We start from the raw sequence: 16,743 nt of genomic DNA on the forward strand, positions 1-16,743 counted from the left end.
TATATAATTTGAATAAAATTATATATTTTTTTATTTAAAAATATGCACATGGTTTTTTTTAAAGCCAATTTTAATATCTTATGTACAAAATATACTAACTAGAACGAAAAATTTGATTAACAATTTTTATAGGAATACTCATGATGCTCTTTACTCCGATATATCTTCCTACTTTTTACATTATTTCTTACATAATTATCCTTTTAATTGTACAGGAATAACAATGCAAGCTCATCGACCTTCGATAAGCCATGTTTAATATATAGAATATAAATTTTTTGTTATTTATGATACAATTAAGCAATAAAGTCCATACACAAATAGTTGTGACTATCCATACTGCATTGAATATTACAAAAAATAAATGTAACATAAAGATCTCAGTTTAAGGATATTAAGGATTATAAAATTTTCAAATCGTAAAAATGAATAAATATAAACATTTCATATATTGCATTCTATCTAATGTAGACATTTAATTGAAGAGCACTTAATAGTAATACTTTAATACCTGGCATGAAAGGAGATATTTGACTAAAATCTGGCCCTGACACTAACTGTGTATGAAGATCTAAACCACCAGTGTAATTTCCACTTTGTATCATCTGTGATATTTGATGCAGCCCTTGCAATGTGTTGGGCGATAACTATAAAATGTATATAAATGTTTTTAACGTATTTTAGCATGAATAATTGTATGATACAAAAAAGTAATACATACTTTATTTTCTCTAAGGCAATCGTATAAGACTTCGAGTTTCCTTGACACATCCTCTATTTTCCTCTTAATTTGCTGAAAAGACGATATATATGATTAATCAATTTTATCGTAACAGAATGTAGTATATTTGAGTCACAAAAAATTCATCTCACTGGATTCTTGGTACTCTCATAACACTGATTCTTCAATTCATCAAATACTGTTTTTAAATGCATGTGTTGCTCTGGTATCGGAGCTTTCGGTTTCTCAGGCTCTTGTGCCCTGGCAAGAGCTGCAGGCTGTAAAGGTTGTAGAGTTTCTACTGGTTTGGCAAACTGAGTACCCATATTCGGAAGGTTCTGTTGATATTGCTGTGGATTATAAGGTACTTGTGTGTCAGAATAATATTGATCTTGGGGCAGAACCTAAAAGAACAAGGAAAAGTGTTAGTACAATCAACACTTTACAGCAATTAAATAAGATTACTTACATTTGGTTCTGGCTGAGGTACTGCACCTCTTAATGGATGCAAAATTGGATTTTGCGGCTGGTAATCCAGTTTTGTCTGAAAACAATGTCAAATTGTATTTTTAAAATTACGCTTCCAAGCCTTAAAAATGAATCGTAGCAATGACATTAGCGACATGTATGTATCGTAACAAATGCAATATTCACGCGACATTAATCTTTTTATGAAGCGATTGAAAATGTCGTACATTTCACACTGTGGTATTAGTCAATTTAATATCACACGAAACTGAAACTGTTATTTGCGATCGATCACAATCGAAGTCTTGAATACAACATAAGGGGGCGGATATATCTCGCTAAGATTGCAAATATGAAACACTGGAAACGGCACTCAATTTTTTATAGTTGTCTACCTTTGCACTCACATTCTTCGAATGCTTTTCTTTCCATTTCCTGGTACCAGCATGTTCCGCAGACATTTCATTTTTGTTGCATAATGCCAGTACTGGCTATATTATTTGAATGCATATATACATAACATCAGTGTAAACATTTTATGTCAGAAATATATTCCACGCGATTAACTACTACTTCAACGCGTAACCCGATCTGTGCTAATCTATGACAAATAGAAATGATGAAAACACTTACTTGAGCCTTAGATTTCGCAGCTGGCGGGTCATTCCATCCAGCAGGCTGTGGCGGTAGTTGATAGGCATTCTCGTTTTCATAAACTTGAGTTTGTGGATGTGGTTGCGTTCTAATTGGTTCATATGTTTGATTTTGTAATGGGTTCTGTAATGGTGATAATATATTAGGCTGAACTGGTTTAAACGGTTCCGATTCTTTTGGATTGGTCGTATAACTCTGTCCAGGATATGCACTTGAAGGCACAGGAAGTTGTGGTTGGTATGTGTTTGGCGACGAGTAGCCTGGCACTGGAGGAATTTGTTGATTGCTATATGGCATCGTTTGCTGAGGGAAACCGGTCTGTCCATACGATGAAGTAGATTTTACAGACGGATCTATTAGGTATTTCGATCTTGCTTGCGGCCCGACGCTAGGTGGTCGGGATCCAACTCCACTTGACGCGCTCGTGGGAGGTGGTGGCGGAGGTGGTTGAGAAACTGTCGAACCGAAAGGCTGAGACGATTGGTAGTGATCGTACTGCATAGATTGTACATGTGGCTGAAGAGGAGCTAGTCCAAAGGGTTGCTGTTGTGCTTGTGTATTAAACTGATTCATGGATGGTACAAAAGATTGCTTCGAAGGAGCCATATTTGTATCGAATGGTTGTGCTCTTGGGACAAGTAATGGGTTTTGTACAGGCTGCATAGATCTCCTTGTTTGATCGTAATAACCTTGCATTGTCGACGCTTTCGGTATAGCCTTCGATTCTTGAATATAACCTAAAGCTCTGCACAGGCGATCCTTCAGCATTACGACTTTCTCATCTTGACTATTGCCAAGATAATTCAAAGCGGCGTCAAGTTCTCCCTGTGTTGCTAGCATTTCAGCGTACTGGGATAAGACGTTAGCTATTTTTCCTTCTATCTGGATGTCTCTGATACCTTGAACTTCCAAGGCTTTTTGCATTATCATTACCAATTCTACGATTTCTTGAATTTCGACATCAGAAGATTCGATCATCTTGTTCAAATTACCGGAACAAATATAACAAATCTGAGCTTGCTGTTTAAGAGTCGAATCCTCAGACGATACCAAGCGATCTCCGAGCATATCTGCAATGTATGAGATTCGAAAATGATATGCCGTATGTTTTATCTGGTTATCGTAAAACCTATAATTTGATTCATACCGCACAAAGCAGAACGTTCTTGTGGAATGGAATGTGTAAATATTCCAATTAATACTTCTTTCCAACAGTTTATATCAGTATTTTTAACAACCTCGGCCCAGTTTTCACTAACTAATGAATTGATAAGAGAATTCAGAGCTCCAGAGTGTTCTGCAAAGTATCTGTACTGGGTTCGTGCTAGTAAATCAGGTCCAGCAGCCATGGACAGAATGACTGCATCCGCGTACCTTTTATTCGCGAAACACAAAGATACGGCGGCTTCAATGTTTCCTAAGAGAATTGCTTGAGTAATAAGCCCATCCTCATCTATAATAAATTAAATGATGATGTTATTGAATAAATACTGATTGATATAGGAAAATATATAAAGCAGCATTATATAAAATTACCATCGGATACGTTTAATTGAAAATTGTTATTTTTAGGCGCAACTGTGGTTGCCTTTTTACACTGCTCTTGTGCAATAGCATCGAATGCTGCGCTCCCATCTATAATGTTTCCATTAAGTACCTATAGAAATTGTAGTTTATAGCATATTTCACAAATTTTATCGAACATACTTCGAATAATTTTTGTTAAAACTTACATTACTTAGATTATTCACTCCTTCTGTAATGTTATTAATTTCCTCTTTAGTAACAAACTGGTTTAATTTATTATTCATTGTTTCTACATCATACCCGAGTAATTGCAATATTTCTTTTGTCACATTTTCACCAAAGTATGCACCCACACAATTCCATATCTTCTTTCTATGTACATCAGTCGTATTATCAGCCTTTCCTTTACAGTAATCGTTGTACTGTTCTGTTTTAAGAACCTCCTCTAATTCATTAGATCGCTGGATTAAACTTGGTTGCGTGACTACTTGCGATATAATAACTTTTCGATTTGAATTTGGTGGCATGTTGGCGTCTATAGGCTCATTCTCAAATATTGTTAATTTACCACCAAACTAAAAAAAGTGTATCGTTTTTACATACAAGGTTACCAAAACAGCAGATGTATAAACTACTACGCTGAAATGAAAACTTACGCCAAACGATGCTCCGAACGGTCTTTTCAACCATTTTGGAGCCTTCGTTAAAACAGCTGCTGGTTCTGACTGTTTCATTGTAAGAGGTTGAGTAAAAGGATCCATTCCTGGGAAAGAATCTACGATTTTGTTGGATGTTTCTACAGACGACTGTTGTTGACCACCTAATAAAGAATAAATTGCAGCATGCCCATCAAAACTAGTTCCCACAACTAATCCTGGATGTCTTGGACACCAAGACACATCAAAGTTCCATTGGTTCGTTTGTGCTAATTCACAAATCACTTCACCATTCTGTATATAATAATAATACATTATTTAAGTGTATTAATACATAAAACACAAGTTCATTACTAGTAAACATACTGGTGCATCAGAGTTAGGATTCCAACACAATATTCTGTTATCTTTGGCACAACTTAGTAGCAAGTCTGGGTCATGTGGATTCCATGCAATTGACAAAACTCCACGCTGGTGACTTTGGAACGTTTTTAAAGGTGATGTTGCAAATCTTAAATCCCACAATTCAATTATAGGAGCCTGATCCTCTTCTGATGCTAGGCACAGTTGTGTTGCAACATCTGGGTGCCACTGAACCACTTTCCATCTCACCTTGAATCAGAACATTGTAAATATAGAAACTCTGATATTAAAGATATAATTCAATGTTTCAAGGTATATAAAAACAAAATTACTTTTGAGTTTGCATCTGTTAGTTTGATTATAGGCTCATTTTTCCTCAAATCCCATATGACACACCTCTGTGAGAAGGTAGAGGCAAGAATGTGTTGTACTGAAAAAAAAAATAAATGTTAATTGAGGTGCATAATAATATGCATAATATTTTAAATAAAATAGTTAAACCTTGCTTGTTCCATGCTATATGCTGTACATCTTCCAATGGTTGACTTCTAGATCCAGGAGTCATTGGAGTATTTGTATTAACAATGTCCCATATATAAATTTCACTTTCAGTTGCACCCGTAGCTAATAAATTTGCTTGGAAAGGATTAAAATCTAGTGCTCTGACTGGTCCTGTATGTCTATCTGGACTACTTAGCAAACAATTATTATCATTGGCTAACAGTTTGGCTGCCGAATAAATTTTTATTGTGCCATAATCACAGCCTCCAACAATTATACCAGCTGGGTTGTTCCCATATGAACCCCATATTATTTTATGGAACCTAAAAGTTTCACGTATACGTAAAGTTATTAATCAATACTTGTTCACATATGACAAAGATCTATTTCTAACCTGTGGTCACTTGCAATACTGGCTTTAAGTTCTAAATCATATCCAGGCTGTTGCAAATTCAAAGAATACAGATCCAAACTGGCAGATGTATTAAAACTTGCATCCAGTTGTTGGGCTGCTGTTCCTGCAGCCAATAATATAGGATGTTGAGCAGGCGGTGACCATGCTACATTGACAGTCTTCAATAACTCCTTCACCTTCATCCTTGATTCACTGTAATACAAATTATTTGCTTTATGATTTCTTAGTTACACTATGTTACATGTACAAAAGTTAACAAAGCTATCCAATGATCACAACACATTCTTCCTTCTTTTTTTAAGCAACAATACGTTCAAATGAATTTGTATTGCAATAAAAACTTAAAGCCGACTATTTCAATGTAGATTTACAAACTTACATGCATTGCACTGCATGTAATGCAAGGGTTCAGCGACCTAGTATTATCAAATTGTAACACGTGTTACATATGCGTGTTATCTGTCTGTTTATTACGAATAGTACAGAAGCCGCTGAATTTTATTCAACGACATTTCCTCACCTTAGTATATATAGTTAAGAATAATCCAACAAAATCTATAGAAATGAATCTCTAACGTCAAACAAGCAGCAGTCACCCGTCAACTTCTTCCAACGTGGCGAACTATACGATGGAATTGGTGCTGACCTCTTTCGTATCTTCGTGATCCATTAATACAGTCTGCTCAAATGAATCGTTCTCCTTGAAATTCTCTTAAAAGGAGAGAAAAAGTATTTTCTTTTCTCCATCGTTCGCGATTGCACACTTATATTATTTTTAGAACAACTTTACTTTAATCCTAAAAGAATATTAATTAGTCGTCTCCTAGCATAATATTTATTCCTAATGGAATAGATTGTAGGAGCAGACTGTACTACTATGGAATTTATCTGAACATAGATGTTTATTATCACAATGACAGCATCAGTTAACCTTCTTAAAAATACTATATTTCGTTATTATATTTCGTAATACGTTAATTGTTTTACGGTCCACGTTACTGTGAGTACTATTATTTATCATAAAGTGTATTTCATTCATAAGATCAACATAAATGCTGATAATCTACGTAGAGATGCAAGTGTAGTTATTTGATTTTAAGTTTCTTTCAGATCCCTCTTAAATGTATGGAAAGATTAGCTTCCTGATTCTAACGTGAAATGCATAGAAACCGGTGAGTTGCATTAATGTTATTTATGTGGGCGTTTCATTATGTGCTCCGATTGAGGTTAATTTATATTTTCGAACAAGTGAAAGGATAAACGTTCTCTTAATTTTCATTCATAGTACTTTTCATTCTGTATTTAACAATAGAGAATTTGAACGTGATTAGCAATTGCAACAAGTATTTTTGTTTAATTTAATAGGTATATTGCAATCGTAATTTCAGATCATGAATTGCTTGGTACGACACTGTCGTGCAGTCTTTCGTAGTTCCTTCAAGCTTATTCCACTCGCCGGATCGGTAGAGTGTGAGCAGAGTGTTTTCTGTTGATTGGTTTCGATTTAGTGTTGCATTACTCGCGTAAACTTTTCGATGAGTGGAACTTTTCCTTAAGAAATGATACCTGCAAATTGAGAAACACGAGAGTCGTTTTTCTTTGGTGTAAATCTGTCTAAACGGAGCGAATCGTGTGCTTCTTTAATGGAATCTTTGTTGCAATTAAAAGAATCAAGGTAAGCAGTGGAATAAACAAGTTCACAATTTACCAAAAACGTTTAGGAATAGAGTTTACGGATTGTTCAACCACCCTGTTGCTAACGCAAGAGCGATCCATTACGAAATGTAATCGTGGTTTCTGTAACTTTTTTCAGTTCAAGGTAGACGTCGAAGCTGGTTGCTTTTCCGCGATGACCCGTCGTGAGAAGCTCGTGATAACGGAAGTTCGTCTTCGAAGATAACAGTTCATTATCCCGCGATGAGATAAACGGGATTTTTGAAAAATTACCGAAGCTCCAGACATTCTTACGATGAGGCTCACGATGTGGCCACGATTTAAAAGACCGTGCCGCACGTGGTTGATGGTTCTCTTGATTGTTGTGCTAATAGGAATATTCTTCATTTGGCCGAAGAAAACTGAGGACCTCCGCAATGATTCTTTACAGCGGTAAGTGATCGACGAAGGCAGATTCCCTAAAAATCATCTTTACCATTAGAGTAAAATCTGAGCACTAATTGCACCAGCTTCAGCGTTTCTTATTCCAAATTCCAGGCTTCCTAATGATGAAAAGGATTATATAGACCGTAAGGGGATACATGTGGTAGTGGGCCATTATATAGGAGATTCTGTAGATCCTCTGAAATCTCCGAACATCACAAAAGGTAATTCATAACATAGATCCTGTATTTGCACCATGGTCTCTAACTGTTTGTTACTAGATCTCATTAACAAGAATATGTTCAATCCACGGCCATTTGAGGGAAAAAATGGCAGTCCAGTTCTCGTTCCAGCGAAGGATTTTTATAAAATGCAACAACTGTTTCAAATTAATAGATTCAATTTGATGGCTAGCGACAGGATACCTTTGAATCGATCTCTTCCGGATGTGCGGAGACGAGGGTAACTTTTTTGCCTACTGTTTCTATAGTCGATAATGTATCAGCAGTAGGTAAAAGAACAATTTCGTAGGTGTATCAAACGGTATGCGAATTTGGGCACCTTACCGAGAACATCGATAATTATTGTATTTCATAACGAAGCTTGGAGTACTTTGCTTCGAACCGTATACAGTGTTATTGGAAGGTCTCCGAGACATTTATTAGAAGAAATCATACTCGTTGATGATAACAGCGACAGAGGTGAGTTGAAACGAAAGTGCTTTAATATTCATTTAATTTGTGTGTTTTCTGCGTACTAAGTTGCACTCTTTTTGTTTTCTCATTAGAGTTTTTGAGGGATGCTCTAGACGAACATGTAAAGACGTTAGAAGTGCCCACTAAAGTTCTTCGTTCTAGGAAACGTATAGGTCTGGTGAATGCGAGACTTTTGGGCGCAAAGGAAGCTAAAGGTGAAGTTCTCACATTCCTTGATGCTCATTGCGAATGCACGGTTGGTAGGTAAGCCTTTTCTATCATTTCAATGAAGTGTATCATAAGCATTAGAGAGATGCATATTATTTTTCTTTTCTTGCGTCGCAGGATGGTTGGAACCCTTGCTTGAGGCGGTTAACAAGAACAGAACGAGAGTTGTGTCTCCCGTTATCGATATAATAAATGACGACACCTTTAGTTATACTCGGTAAGTTATAAATCCAGACTAATTCTTATCTTCATTATTTTTTGTGGTAGAAACTATCTGAAGCGCCACAAAACAATATATTGTAGATCCTTCGAGTTGCATTGGGGTGCATTCAATTGGGACTTGCACTTCCGCTGGCTAACGTTGAACGGTCGACTGTTTAAAGAGAGACGAGAGAATATAGTTGAACCGTTCAAAACTCCCGCCATGGCTGGAGGATTATTTTCAATGAATAGAGATTATTTCTTCGAGTTGGGCAGTTATGACGAACAGATGAGAATTTGGGGTGGAGAAAATTTGGAGTTATCTTTCCGCGTGTGGCAATGTGGTGGCAGCGTCGAAATCGCCCCTTGTTCTCACGTGGGCCATCTTTTCCGAAAATCCTCGCCGTACACTTTCCCTGGCGGTGTAGGAGAAATTTTGTATGGAAACTTGGCTCGAGTGGCTCTAGTCTGGATGGACGACTGGGCAGAATTTTACTTTAAGTTTAATCCAGGTAAGAGGAGTTGCAAATGAGAATCTAGATGCACAATTAAAACCAGCGTGTCACTGAAATTGTCCTTTTCACTTACAGAGGCCGCAAGACTGAGAGACAAGCAGCCAGTTCGATCCAGATTAGCTCTGCGCAAAAGACTGCAATGCAAAAGCTTCGAGTGGTATTTAGATAATGTGTGGCCAGAGAATTTTTTCCCCAAAGATGATCGATTCTTCGGACGGGTAAGTTCGATTTTGAATACACCTGGTAATGATAGATTGGTAGGTTAATTTCTACACGTTTGTTGCTAGATCATTCATGTTGAAACAAACAAGTGCATCATGCGGCCCACTGCGAAAGGCAGTTACTCGCAGCCCTCGGGATACGCAATTCTCGAATCGTGTGTCCCACGGCCAATGCTCAGCCAAATGTTCGTGATGACAAAGTCTGGGGTTATCATGAACGACGAAAGCATTTGCTTGGATGCTCCCGAGAACGACACTCAGCATAAAACACCAAAGGTTAAAATGATGGCCTGCAGTGGCCACGACAAGCAGAAGTGGCAGTACAATGAGCAAAAAAAGACGTTTCTGCATATTTCCTCTGGTATGTGCTTGCAAGCGAATAAGGACGAGGGTCCTGTGATAGCTGCCTGCACAGGAAATGTGGATCAGCAATGGCTGCTGGAATCGGTTCCTTGGAAATGACATTACCAGTATTCTTTTATACTTGAAGCAGGAGCATTTTATCAAAAAAGACAGCAGCTATGTACGTAAAAAATATATTTTTTAAGACACTTTTACGAAAGTTATTCACGTAATTTGTATCTTTTTTTACGCCGATGAGTGTTTTTGCACTATCATTTGATACTCTGTAAATAAACTTATATGAGACTCATGTTTTATTGCGTTCGTAAATTCCACTTACTATTCTTATTTTTCGCTCGAGGCATGAACGGAGAGTTCATTATAGTTATTTACATATTTCAGCAGTTTATGCACATAGTGACTATCCGCGGAACTGGCTGTGAAGCCTTCTCGCAACATAAAAAAAGTCGAATCAGTGATTATCGCTCGACTAGTTTGGAGATGTCGCGAGTAAACGCACGTGTCGCGCGTTCTTCACAGACCAATTTAGAAATTCCTTAAATAGATAATCTGCTACTGTCGATTCCAGAGAAGATGATCATCATCTATGATTCACCGCGTGGCTGAGGTCACATGCGACGAATCATCTTCATTGTCACCGTCTCCAAGGATACATTGTGTATGCGGACAAATTGCATGCTAATTATTTGTTTCTTTACTATATTCTATTCCCATCGATCTCATATTCCTCCTTCGTATCCAAAACATTTGCACAAAAAATTAAATACTCGACAAACAGAATGCATAGAATTTACGTATGCGAGAAAACATATTCGACAGTCGTTTTGACACGGCCAACTGGAATAAAATTCGTGTCCACGGCCTGTTTGGCGTAGTTTAACGATATCTGGGTCAAAGTCGCGTCCCCAGCGAGGCCAAGAAGCCACTTAACTCGAAGTCAGCCTAGTCTCCCTGTTCGTTCGGCATACGATCACCTCCAGGCCAAGTTTGGCTGAGATGAGTGAGCCTTTATTTATGGATCGGTATCGTTCCACGAACACAGAGGCAATGTTCATCACGTGGGACGATGATCGATACTGATGAGTCTTCCTCCAGCGCCAGAGGAAACTCGCTCAACCTACCATCGACAGCGAGGATGCAGAAAGACAATTTCAAAATTCTATTCCGAAAGAAAAACTGCAGCGTCAAAGATCAGTGCGTGAGTTTAAATGACAGGTTGAATATTCTCGCCTTGCATTAGTCGAGCAAAAAAAGTGCAAGGAGATCAGCCTGACAATGGTGAAGTCGTTTTCTGCGATGTTACCAAGGAGGATCGTTTAAGATAATCGGTAAGAGGGGGATGATGGATTACGATGAAAACGGGAGGCAAAAAAGTGTCTCAGATCGGAGATTTATGAGTCAGTGATAGGTAAAAACATGATATCGCGTCAGCGAGACGGAAAATGACTTATAATTAGGATCGTCGGACAGACAACTCTCTGGCTGTTTGTCCACGCGGTCACGTCTTCTTCTCGTTCCGGTTCTCACACACCTATGACCCTGGGCAACCTAACGTTTCTCACGTTAATTATCCAGTCCTTCTCCTAGCAGAGGACAGGAACACCTTGATTTTCTGGAAACAGAGCCATCCTCCGAGGAACCTGTTTTTCCCAGTTCCGCGAGCGAGATACTCTAAATTGTAGCAACCACAGAGATGCCACTGTTCAGTTTTATTCCACGCGAACCGAGTCTGGAGGAAACCCACTTCTTCATAGAAATTCTTATACGGCGAAGCGTTTGGTAGCCCTTCTTAGACTTGCATGCTGCTCGGACTCGAAGGTGAAATTACGTAGATCCCATCGGCACATGTTTACTCCGTTTGCAGTCTATTTGGTTACGAAAGCAAAGAGGAAAGCGATTCATGGAATTCGTTAACTTCTTTTCCTTTAAGGAATGAGCAGTGTTCGACCACAGGTGTCAGTCATTTTTAAGGACGACTCTACATTTTATATCACAAAATCAAGAATGATAATTACGCTTGAAGCTTCGTTTCAGAGTTACTCATTATTATTAAACAATTAAAATTCGAGGAAAGTGTGTCTGACTTGAGACCTATTCTACTGCTACTGTGCAGTAGTCACAATAAAGTCAGTAGAATAAGTCTCAAGCCAGACACAGTGCAGGCAGTAGAATGAGTCCTGAGTCAGACACATTTCAGAAGTTTGGCTCTACAATTAATATCTCTGACAAGAGGACTCTAATGCACTTTTATTATTCTTCATTTTCATCCTATTTTAGTACGTAGAATCATCCCTTGAAATTTCTGACACCTGTTGTCACACCCCTTAAAATCTGTGACACCTGTTAAGAAATAAAATCTAACTAAAGATTTGTTTCACTTTCTAAGTACTATAAAGCGTATTTATCTTTCAATATTTTATCATTATTTCTCTAATACTTCGTTCTTGACTTTCGTTTTCATCCCTTAAATTTCTCTCCATCTGTAGTCAAACATTCCATCCTTAGAACCATTCGATCCCCAGATAATTACTTCGCGACGATTCAATCCACTGGAAGTCCACGCGATCCTTAACGAGCTTTTCCCAAGACCTTCTTCAAGATCGACGAGGAGCTCGTAATTTCATGGCGACGAGAAAACCGGGGAGTTTAATGAAAGGCTCAGGAGCGAAGGAACGCGGTGAAAGTAAACGCAAGCAAGAGACACGAGAGTTTCATTAAAATGAATCCCCGCGCGCGTGTTCCTCTCTGTACGTGTATATATATATATATATATATATAATATATTTGTTCAAAATCGAAATGTTACATATGAACATATATACAGTCACCATTATGCTACAAACAGTGGTCCCGTTTAGTGGGAAGTTAGGAGCGACGAACGATCGATCGTCCACGGGGCGGATCGTTCGCGAGAGGAGCTTCGAAACGCGATCGTGCCTCTCGATGGACGAACTTTGTCCTCGCGACGAGACGGTGCGTCCAGAAGACGCGTCTGTCGCGCAGGTAATCTCAAGTGTTGCGGGGGCGTGGGTTCGTTCGAGGGGTGGCAAAAAACGTGGCCCGATCTCGAGGCGACGACACCCGTTTCGATCCTTTCGTCTCGAGGCACTTCGGCTCTCCATGGAATTTTCTGACTAACGCGTGAACGTACGGGAGAACCCAATGGGATGATCTGAGCTTGGACACTTACGATCTAGCGGTTTCTAAAAAAGGTAACGAGCGCTTTGTCGGCCCCACGGCCCGCTGCGTTCGCTGGCTAAACAACAGTAAATACGTATAACTCGGTAACCTCGGTGAAATCACAATCGTGGTACGATTTTACATTATACATGTAACATATGATATATATTATTTCTATTTATATTCATTTGTGTATATATAAATTCATATATACTATATATAGATTGTGTGTGGTGTGTGTCTCGTCTATGTATCAAAATTATAACGTACTCTTTACAGTTCCGCTTGGTACACCTCGCACGCGGCTGACTATCAATTAGAGAGGGTGGGAAACGCGCGAGTACGTCCCCCACCCAGAATTTCGATCTTCCCATTTCCGGGCACGAGCCCTTCGCGTCGAGAGACGACCGTGTAAGGCGAGTTTTAATTGCACGGTTAATTCACGATTAACTGCTTTCTGCATCGCGCAGCGACGAGCTCGTTTCATTCTCTTCTAGGTTTCGTGCTGTTGGGGAGCTCGTCGTTGCGCGAGAAACTAAGAGTATATGTCTATCTGAGAGTTTCTATCGTAGCTGCTCTTGAGAGTACTCTCGAAGTTAATTTTAAATGGTGTTAATTTGCAGTTTTGTATGGTAATTATTTTCTGAGAGTAGTAGGGATGGGGGCAAGTATAGAGAATCGCTGGTCGGTTCACAAGTAGTTTAAAAATTAATTAATTAAGTAGTTTTCTTTTTATGTACCCCATTTACGAGTTCTATGTTTAATTATATTCAAGTTTCCTTGATTTCAATACAGAAAATAAAATAGTTGTAACTTCAGAACATGTGGATTTAATTATTCTTGAATCACAGTACTTGATTAAATAGGTTTGATCTTTGAGTGGATTTAAATCCTCTATAAAGATAAGACTTCTAAGTATTTTCGAAGCTAAATGAGACAAAACTTCTTGTATGAATACTTCGGGAAATGAAAGCAGTGCTTCCAAAGTAGAATCGAACATTCATTGATAAGGTTTGAAACTTCGTTGACCTACTTCACTGGAAACTTGAATATTAAAATCATCTAAAATTCGTAGTAATTTAGACTAAACTTGATCCCACCTTTAAAGAAGATTCTCAACACTGTATACATCTGCAAATTCAATTTCCAAGAGCAACTGAAAATAGTCTGAAAGTAGCTTTCAGACAGACACTTACCCTGTCTTCGCGACGATTTCGACTAACTAAATTGAGCCTCGATACGAATTCTAGCAGCTATAGGTACACGTGTGTACGAGTACAGATATGTTACACTACACTAAACTATAGGTCGCTCGTGTGGCGCAGGTTGACACAAACGAAGCCTTGTTCCCTTGTACCTGTAATCACCCAGCTTGAGTGCTGATAAACTGACTAATGAAACATGGGCGTATGAAACTTTAAAAGAGGTATAAATTATCCAAGCCAGATTGCAAAGAAAGTGTCGCTTCGTATACATCAACTTGCCACAAGCTCTCCAAGGCAATAAGGGAACCGTCTAATTGCTACTCGGGGTCGAAAGGTAACGCAAGAACAACGGGTCTAAGGTACCGACGAACACGACGAGGATTTTCTAAAAGTCGATGCAGAAACATTTCCCTCCCTCTTTTTTTCCTGCAACACAGCAGGCTGTCGCAATTCGAATCAGTCTGACCCGTCCTCGCGGTGAAATCACGCGTATAAACTGGAACGAGATGAGATCGAAAAAACCGCGACGCGTGGACGTGAGAACGATTTCGCAGATAGGATAGACTCGTCCCCGAGGAATTTCGCGGCTTCGTTTTTGCGCTCGAGGCGGGGAACTTGGTCAACAGGATCGCCCATCGTGGAAACTTGCCGATCTCTAACCGCGACGTTTTCCTTCTCCAGTTATGATACCGATACAGGTCGTCGTCGTGACAGATAAAATTGTCGAAAGGCTCCTGGTAAACGCGTCACCTGTAGATATCCCGCGGACACGCGTCTCGCTCTCGGGCACGTCTTTCCATTCAACAGCGATTTCGCAACTGGCCAGAGGCTTTTCGCGAAACGAAATCCCCTCGTAGAGAGAGGGGAAACGTCGGCTGTCGAGAGCTGGATCGCCCAGGCGACGGCTTAATGCGTCAAATCGGTGGGCTCTCGTTCGAGACACATTCGAGAGGGGTACAGGCGACTGTGGGAGGCTGCGAGGAAACCGATTTCCAAGCCTCGAGGTCTCGATCGATCCCTGATCCTTCTTCCTCTCTCCTGGCACGCTCGTCTGGTCCCGTTCCCTCTTTCTCGAGCACGAAACGCTTGGGTCCTTTCCTTCTCTCGCTATCCCTCCGTCAGCGTTTCATGGTTGTCGAGATCGCTCTCTCGCACGGCGTGGCTCCTTTATTGCGTTTCACTTTCGCGATGAGCTTGCCCGTCCGATCGGGGCGTGGCAAAAGTGTAACGCAAGCAAGAGAGGTCCGAGGCCATCGGCGGGGCCCGGATCGTGTATGCGTGAGGCAAGAAAAACAGGGCCTGCCATCCTCTCTCGACCTCAGCGGAGAGATCTCTAGAAGCTTAGTCACACCTCGCGCGTTGCATCTACTTACGAAATCGACGCTCTTAAAATGGATTTTGAGCAGCTCGTTGCACACCCGATTCCTCATGCGCATGCTGATGCACTCTCGCCGGGTACTTGAATGTTTCATTTCTGCGCGACCTCCCTGCCCTTCCTCTCTGTATTCATGCGTTTGCAACTTTGTCTCGGTGACTCGTATCGTCGCCATTTTATCCGTATCGCTGGTCACGGCTTCGCGCGTTTTTTCTGCCTTCCGATAGCTATCGGCTGTTATCAAGGCCGAGGGCTCTTCGTTCCCGCCGACAGCGAGCCTCCAGTACTTTCCAGCAATTTAAAGGATCGCCAGAGTTCCGAGGTAGAAAGCGCGAATCCTTTCTCACGCGCCACCGCGGTCTATCTCTCATTTTCATCGGGCGGATTTTCGTCCCGCACACACCCCTCGATCTGGAGGACGCCTTTCCCCCGTGTTCCTCGTTACGACTCGTTCGATCGAGCCTGCCAAGGTTAAGAGGCCCCTCTGCCCCCGTGGACCGACGAGGTGCCTCCACACCTGCGCGGTGAAGGTGCAAGGTAGAAAGTGCCGATAAATCGCCACCTAATATCGCCTGGGCAGCGATTGGATCGGCTGCAGCTGCGCTCTGTAAACACAGCCTCCCCCTTTTGGCCCTGCTTGTTCCTCGAATCGTCGACATTTGTCTAACTCACGAGGATTCGCCTCGACCGATTCATCCACGTTGCGCGCTGCTCGGTCCAGATCTGGCGTAATTAATCGAACCGAGCCACTTACTACCAAGGTCGAAGCCTCTCGTTCACTGGCGTTGATCGGTAGCCTGTCGGTTAGAAAGTGCCGACGAATTCGAAGAGAGTCAAGAGCGGAAGGCGATTAGATCGTTTCGCCTTGGGTACAGTTTTCAGCGAGCAACCGCAGGGATCGAAGGGATTGATCGTGTGGGATGCTCATCTCCGCTCGCTTTGCGCTTTTTTCTTTTTACTGATCACTACTGACAGGAAACTGCTTTTCCGTGGTATGGAGGTAAGTTGTGGAGTTTCCCACGGGGAAGATATTGTCGACGATGGGATCAGGTTCAATACGAAGATCAGTGAAATGTTATCTTCATGATGGTTCTACTATAACTCGTAAAAAATATAGGTGGTTCCATCACTGATTGTCAGTTCGTTAGAAGTCTTAGATGTTTTAAGAATCTTCATTCTCAGTCTTTTTGTATATCTTAAAAAATGAAGTCTGGAAATGAATTATTTTTAACCTCGATGATTTTCCTCTTCTCAACAGTACTTTGCTAGAAATGCTTTGGTGTTCGAATTTTTATTATTTTCTGCTATTCCTGATACCTATTGTAATCGAATTCTCTTTTTTCGGTTCCCTTTCACGG

At 40.3% G+C, this 16,743-nt stretch overlaps 2 protein-coding genes and 1 long non-coding RNA gene across 7 annotated transcripts; 1 reads left to right on the forward strand and 2 right to left on the reverse strand.

Moving 5' to 3' along the window:
* Positions 1-4: 4 nt before the first annotated feature.
* On the reverse strand, positions 5-5,923 carry Sec31 (COPII coat complex component secretory 31). 4 transcript variants are annotated; one of them, XM_076376485.1, is made up of 15 exons: positions 5,826-5,923; positions 5,285-5,497; positions 4,891-5,213; positions 4,722-4,819; positions 4,393-4,638; positions 4,027-4,320; positions 3,577-3,945; positions 3,380-3,500; positions 2,991-3,296; positions 1,823-2,913; positions 1,597-1,680; positions 1,191-1,265; positions 874-1,125; positions 722-793; positions 5-647 (listed from the first exon to the last, which is right to left on the reverse strand). In XM_076376485.1, the coding sequence occupies exons 2-15, from the start codon at positions 5,485-5,487 to the stop codon at positions 459-461; spliced, it is 3,723 nt and encodes a 1,240-aa protein (XP_076232600.1). In that variant the 5' UTR covers positions 5,488-5,497; positions 5,826-5,923; the 3' UTR covers positions 5-458. The 4 variants fall into 4 exon arrangements, with proteins under 4 accessions (XP_076232600.1, XP_076232597.1, XP_076232598.1 ...); XM_076376482.1 differs by having other exon boundaries at positions 1,585-1,680; XM_076376483.1 differs by lacking the exon at positions 5,826-5,923 and adding an exon at positions 5,685-5,806 and having other exon boundaries at positions 1,585-1,680.
* A 315-nt stretch (positions 5,924-6,238) lies between these two features.
* Positions 6,239-9,732, forward strand: LOC143177862 (polypeptide N-acetylgalactosaminyltransferase 1). Of its 2 annotated transcripts, XM_076376119.1 has the most exons (12): positions 6,239-6,305; positions 6,416-6,477; positions 6,694-6,980; positions 7,119-7,411; positions 7,517-7,626; positions 7,684-7,864; positions 7,934-8,103; positions 8,190-8,357; positions 8,443-8,542; positions 8,629-9,038; positions 9,117-9,259; positions 9,329-9,732. In XM_076376119.1, exons 4-12 carry the CDS (start codon positions 7,275-7,277, stop codon positions 9,722-9,724), a joined length of 1,815 nt encoding a protein of 604 aa, XP_076232234.1. In that variant the 5' UTR covers positions 6,239-6,305; positions 6,416-6,477; positions 6,694-6,980; positions 7,119-7,274; the 3' UTR covers positions 9,725-9,732. The 2 variants fall into 2 exon arrangements, with proteins under 2 accessions (XP_076232234.1, XP_076232235.1); XM_076376120.1 differs by lacking the exons at positions 6,239-6,305; positions 6,416-6,477; positions 6,694-6,980 and having other exon boundaries at positions 7,055-7,411.
* Positions 6,600-7,179, reverse strand: LOC143177864 (uncharacterized). The gene is made up of 2 exons (XR_013001665.1): positions 7,014-7,179; positions 6,600-6,871 (listed from the first exon to the last, which is right to left on the reverse strand). It is a non-coding gene; the product is annotated as an uncharacterized LOC143177864 (long non-coding RNA).
* Positions 9,733-16,743: the final 7,011 nt, after the last annotated feature.

Source organism: Calliopsis andreniformis, chromosome 4 (assembly GCF_051401765.1).
Source record: "Calliopsis andreniformis isolate RMS-2024a chromosome 4, iyCalAndr_principal, whole genome shotgun sequence".
NCBI lineage: Eukaryota > Metazoa > Arthropoda > Insecta > Hymenoptera > Andrenidae > Calliopsis > Calliopsis andreniformis.

Excerpts from the sequence above, each read along its gene's own strand:
- Sec31 (XM_076376482.1), bottom strand. The coding sequence starts at position 5,487 with ATGAAGGTGAAGGAGTTATTGAAGACTGTCAATGTAGCATGGTCACCG. Across the intron at positions 3,501-3,576 it reads GAGTGAATAATCTAAGTAAT|GTACTTAATGGAAACATTAT; the intron begins GTAAGTTTTAAC and ends CAATTTCTATAG. Across the intron at positions 1,126-1,190 it reads TACCTCAGCCAGAACCAAAT|GTTCTGCCCCAAGATCAATA; the intron begins GTAAGTAATCTT and ends TTGTTCTTTTAG.
- LOC143177862 (XM_076376119.1), top strand. The coding sequence starts at position 7,275 with ATGAGGCTCACGATGTGGCCACGATTTAAAAGACCGTGCCGCACGTGG. Across the intron at positions 7,627-7,683 it reads ATCTCCGAACATCACAAAAG|ATCTCATTAACAAGAATATG; the intron begins GTAATTCATAAC and ends GTTTGTTACTAG. Across the intron at positions 9,260-9,328 it reads ATGATCGATTCTTCGGACGG|ATCATTCATGTTGAAACAAA; the intron begins GTAAGTTCGATT and ends GTTTGTTGCTAG.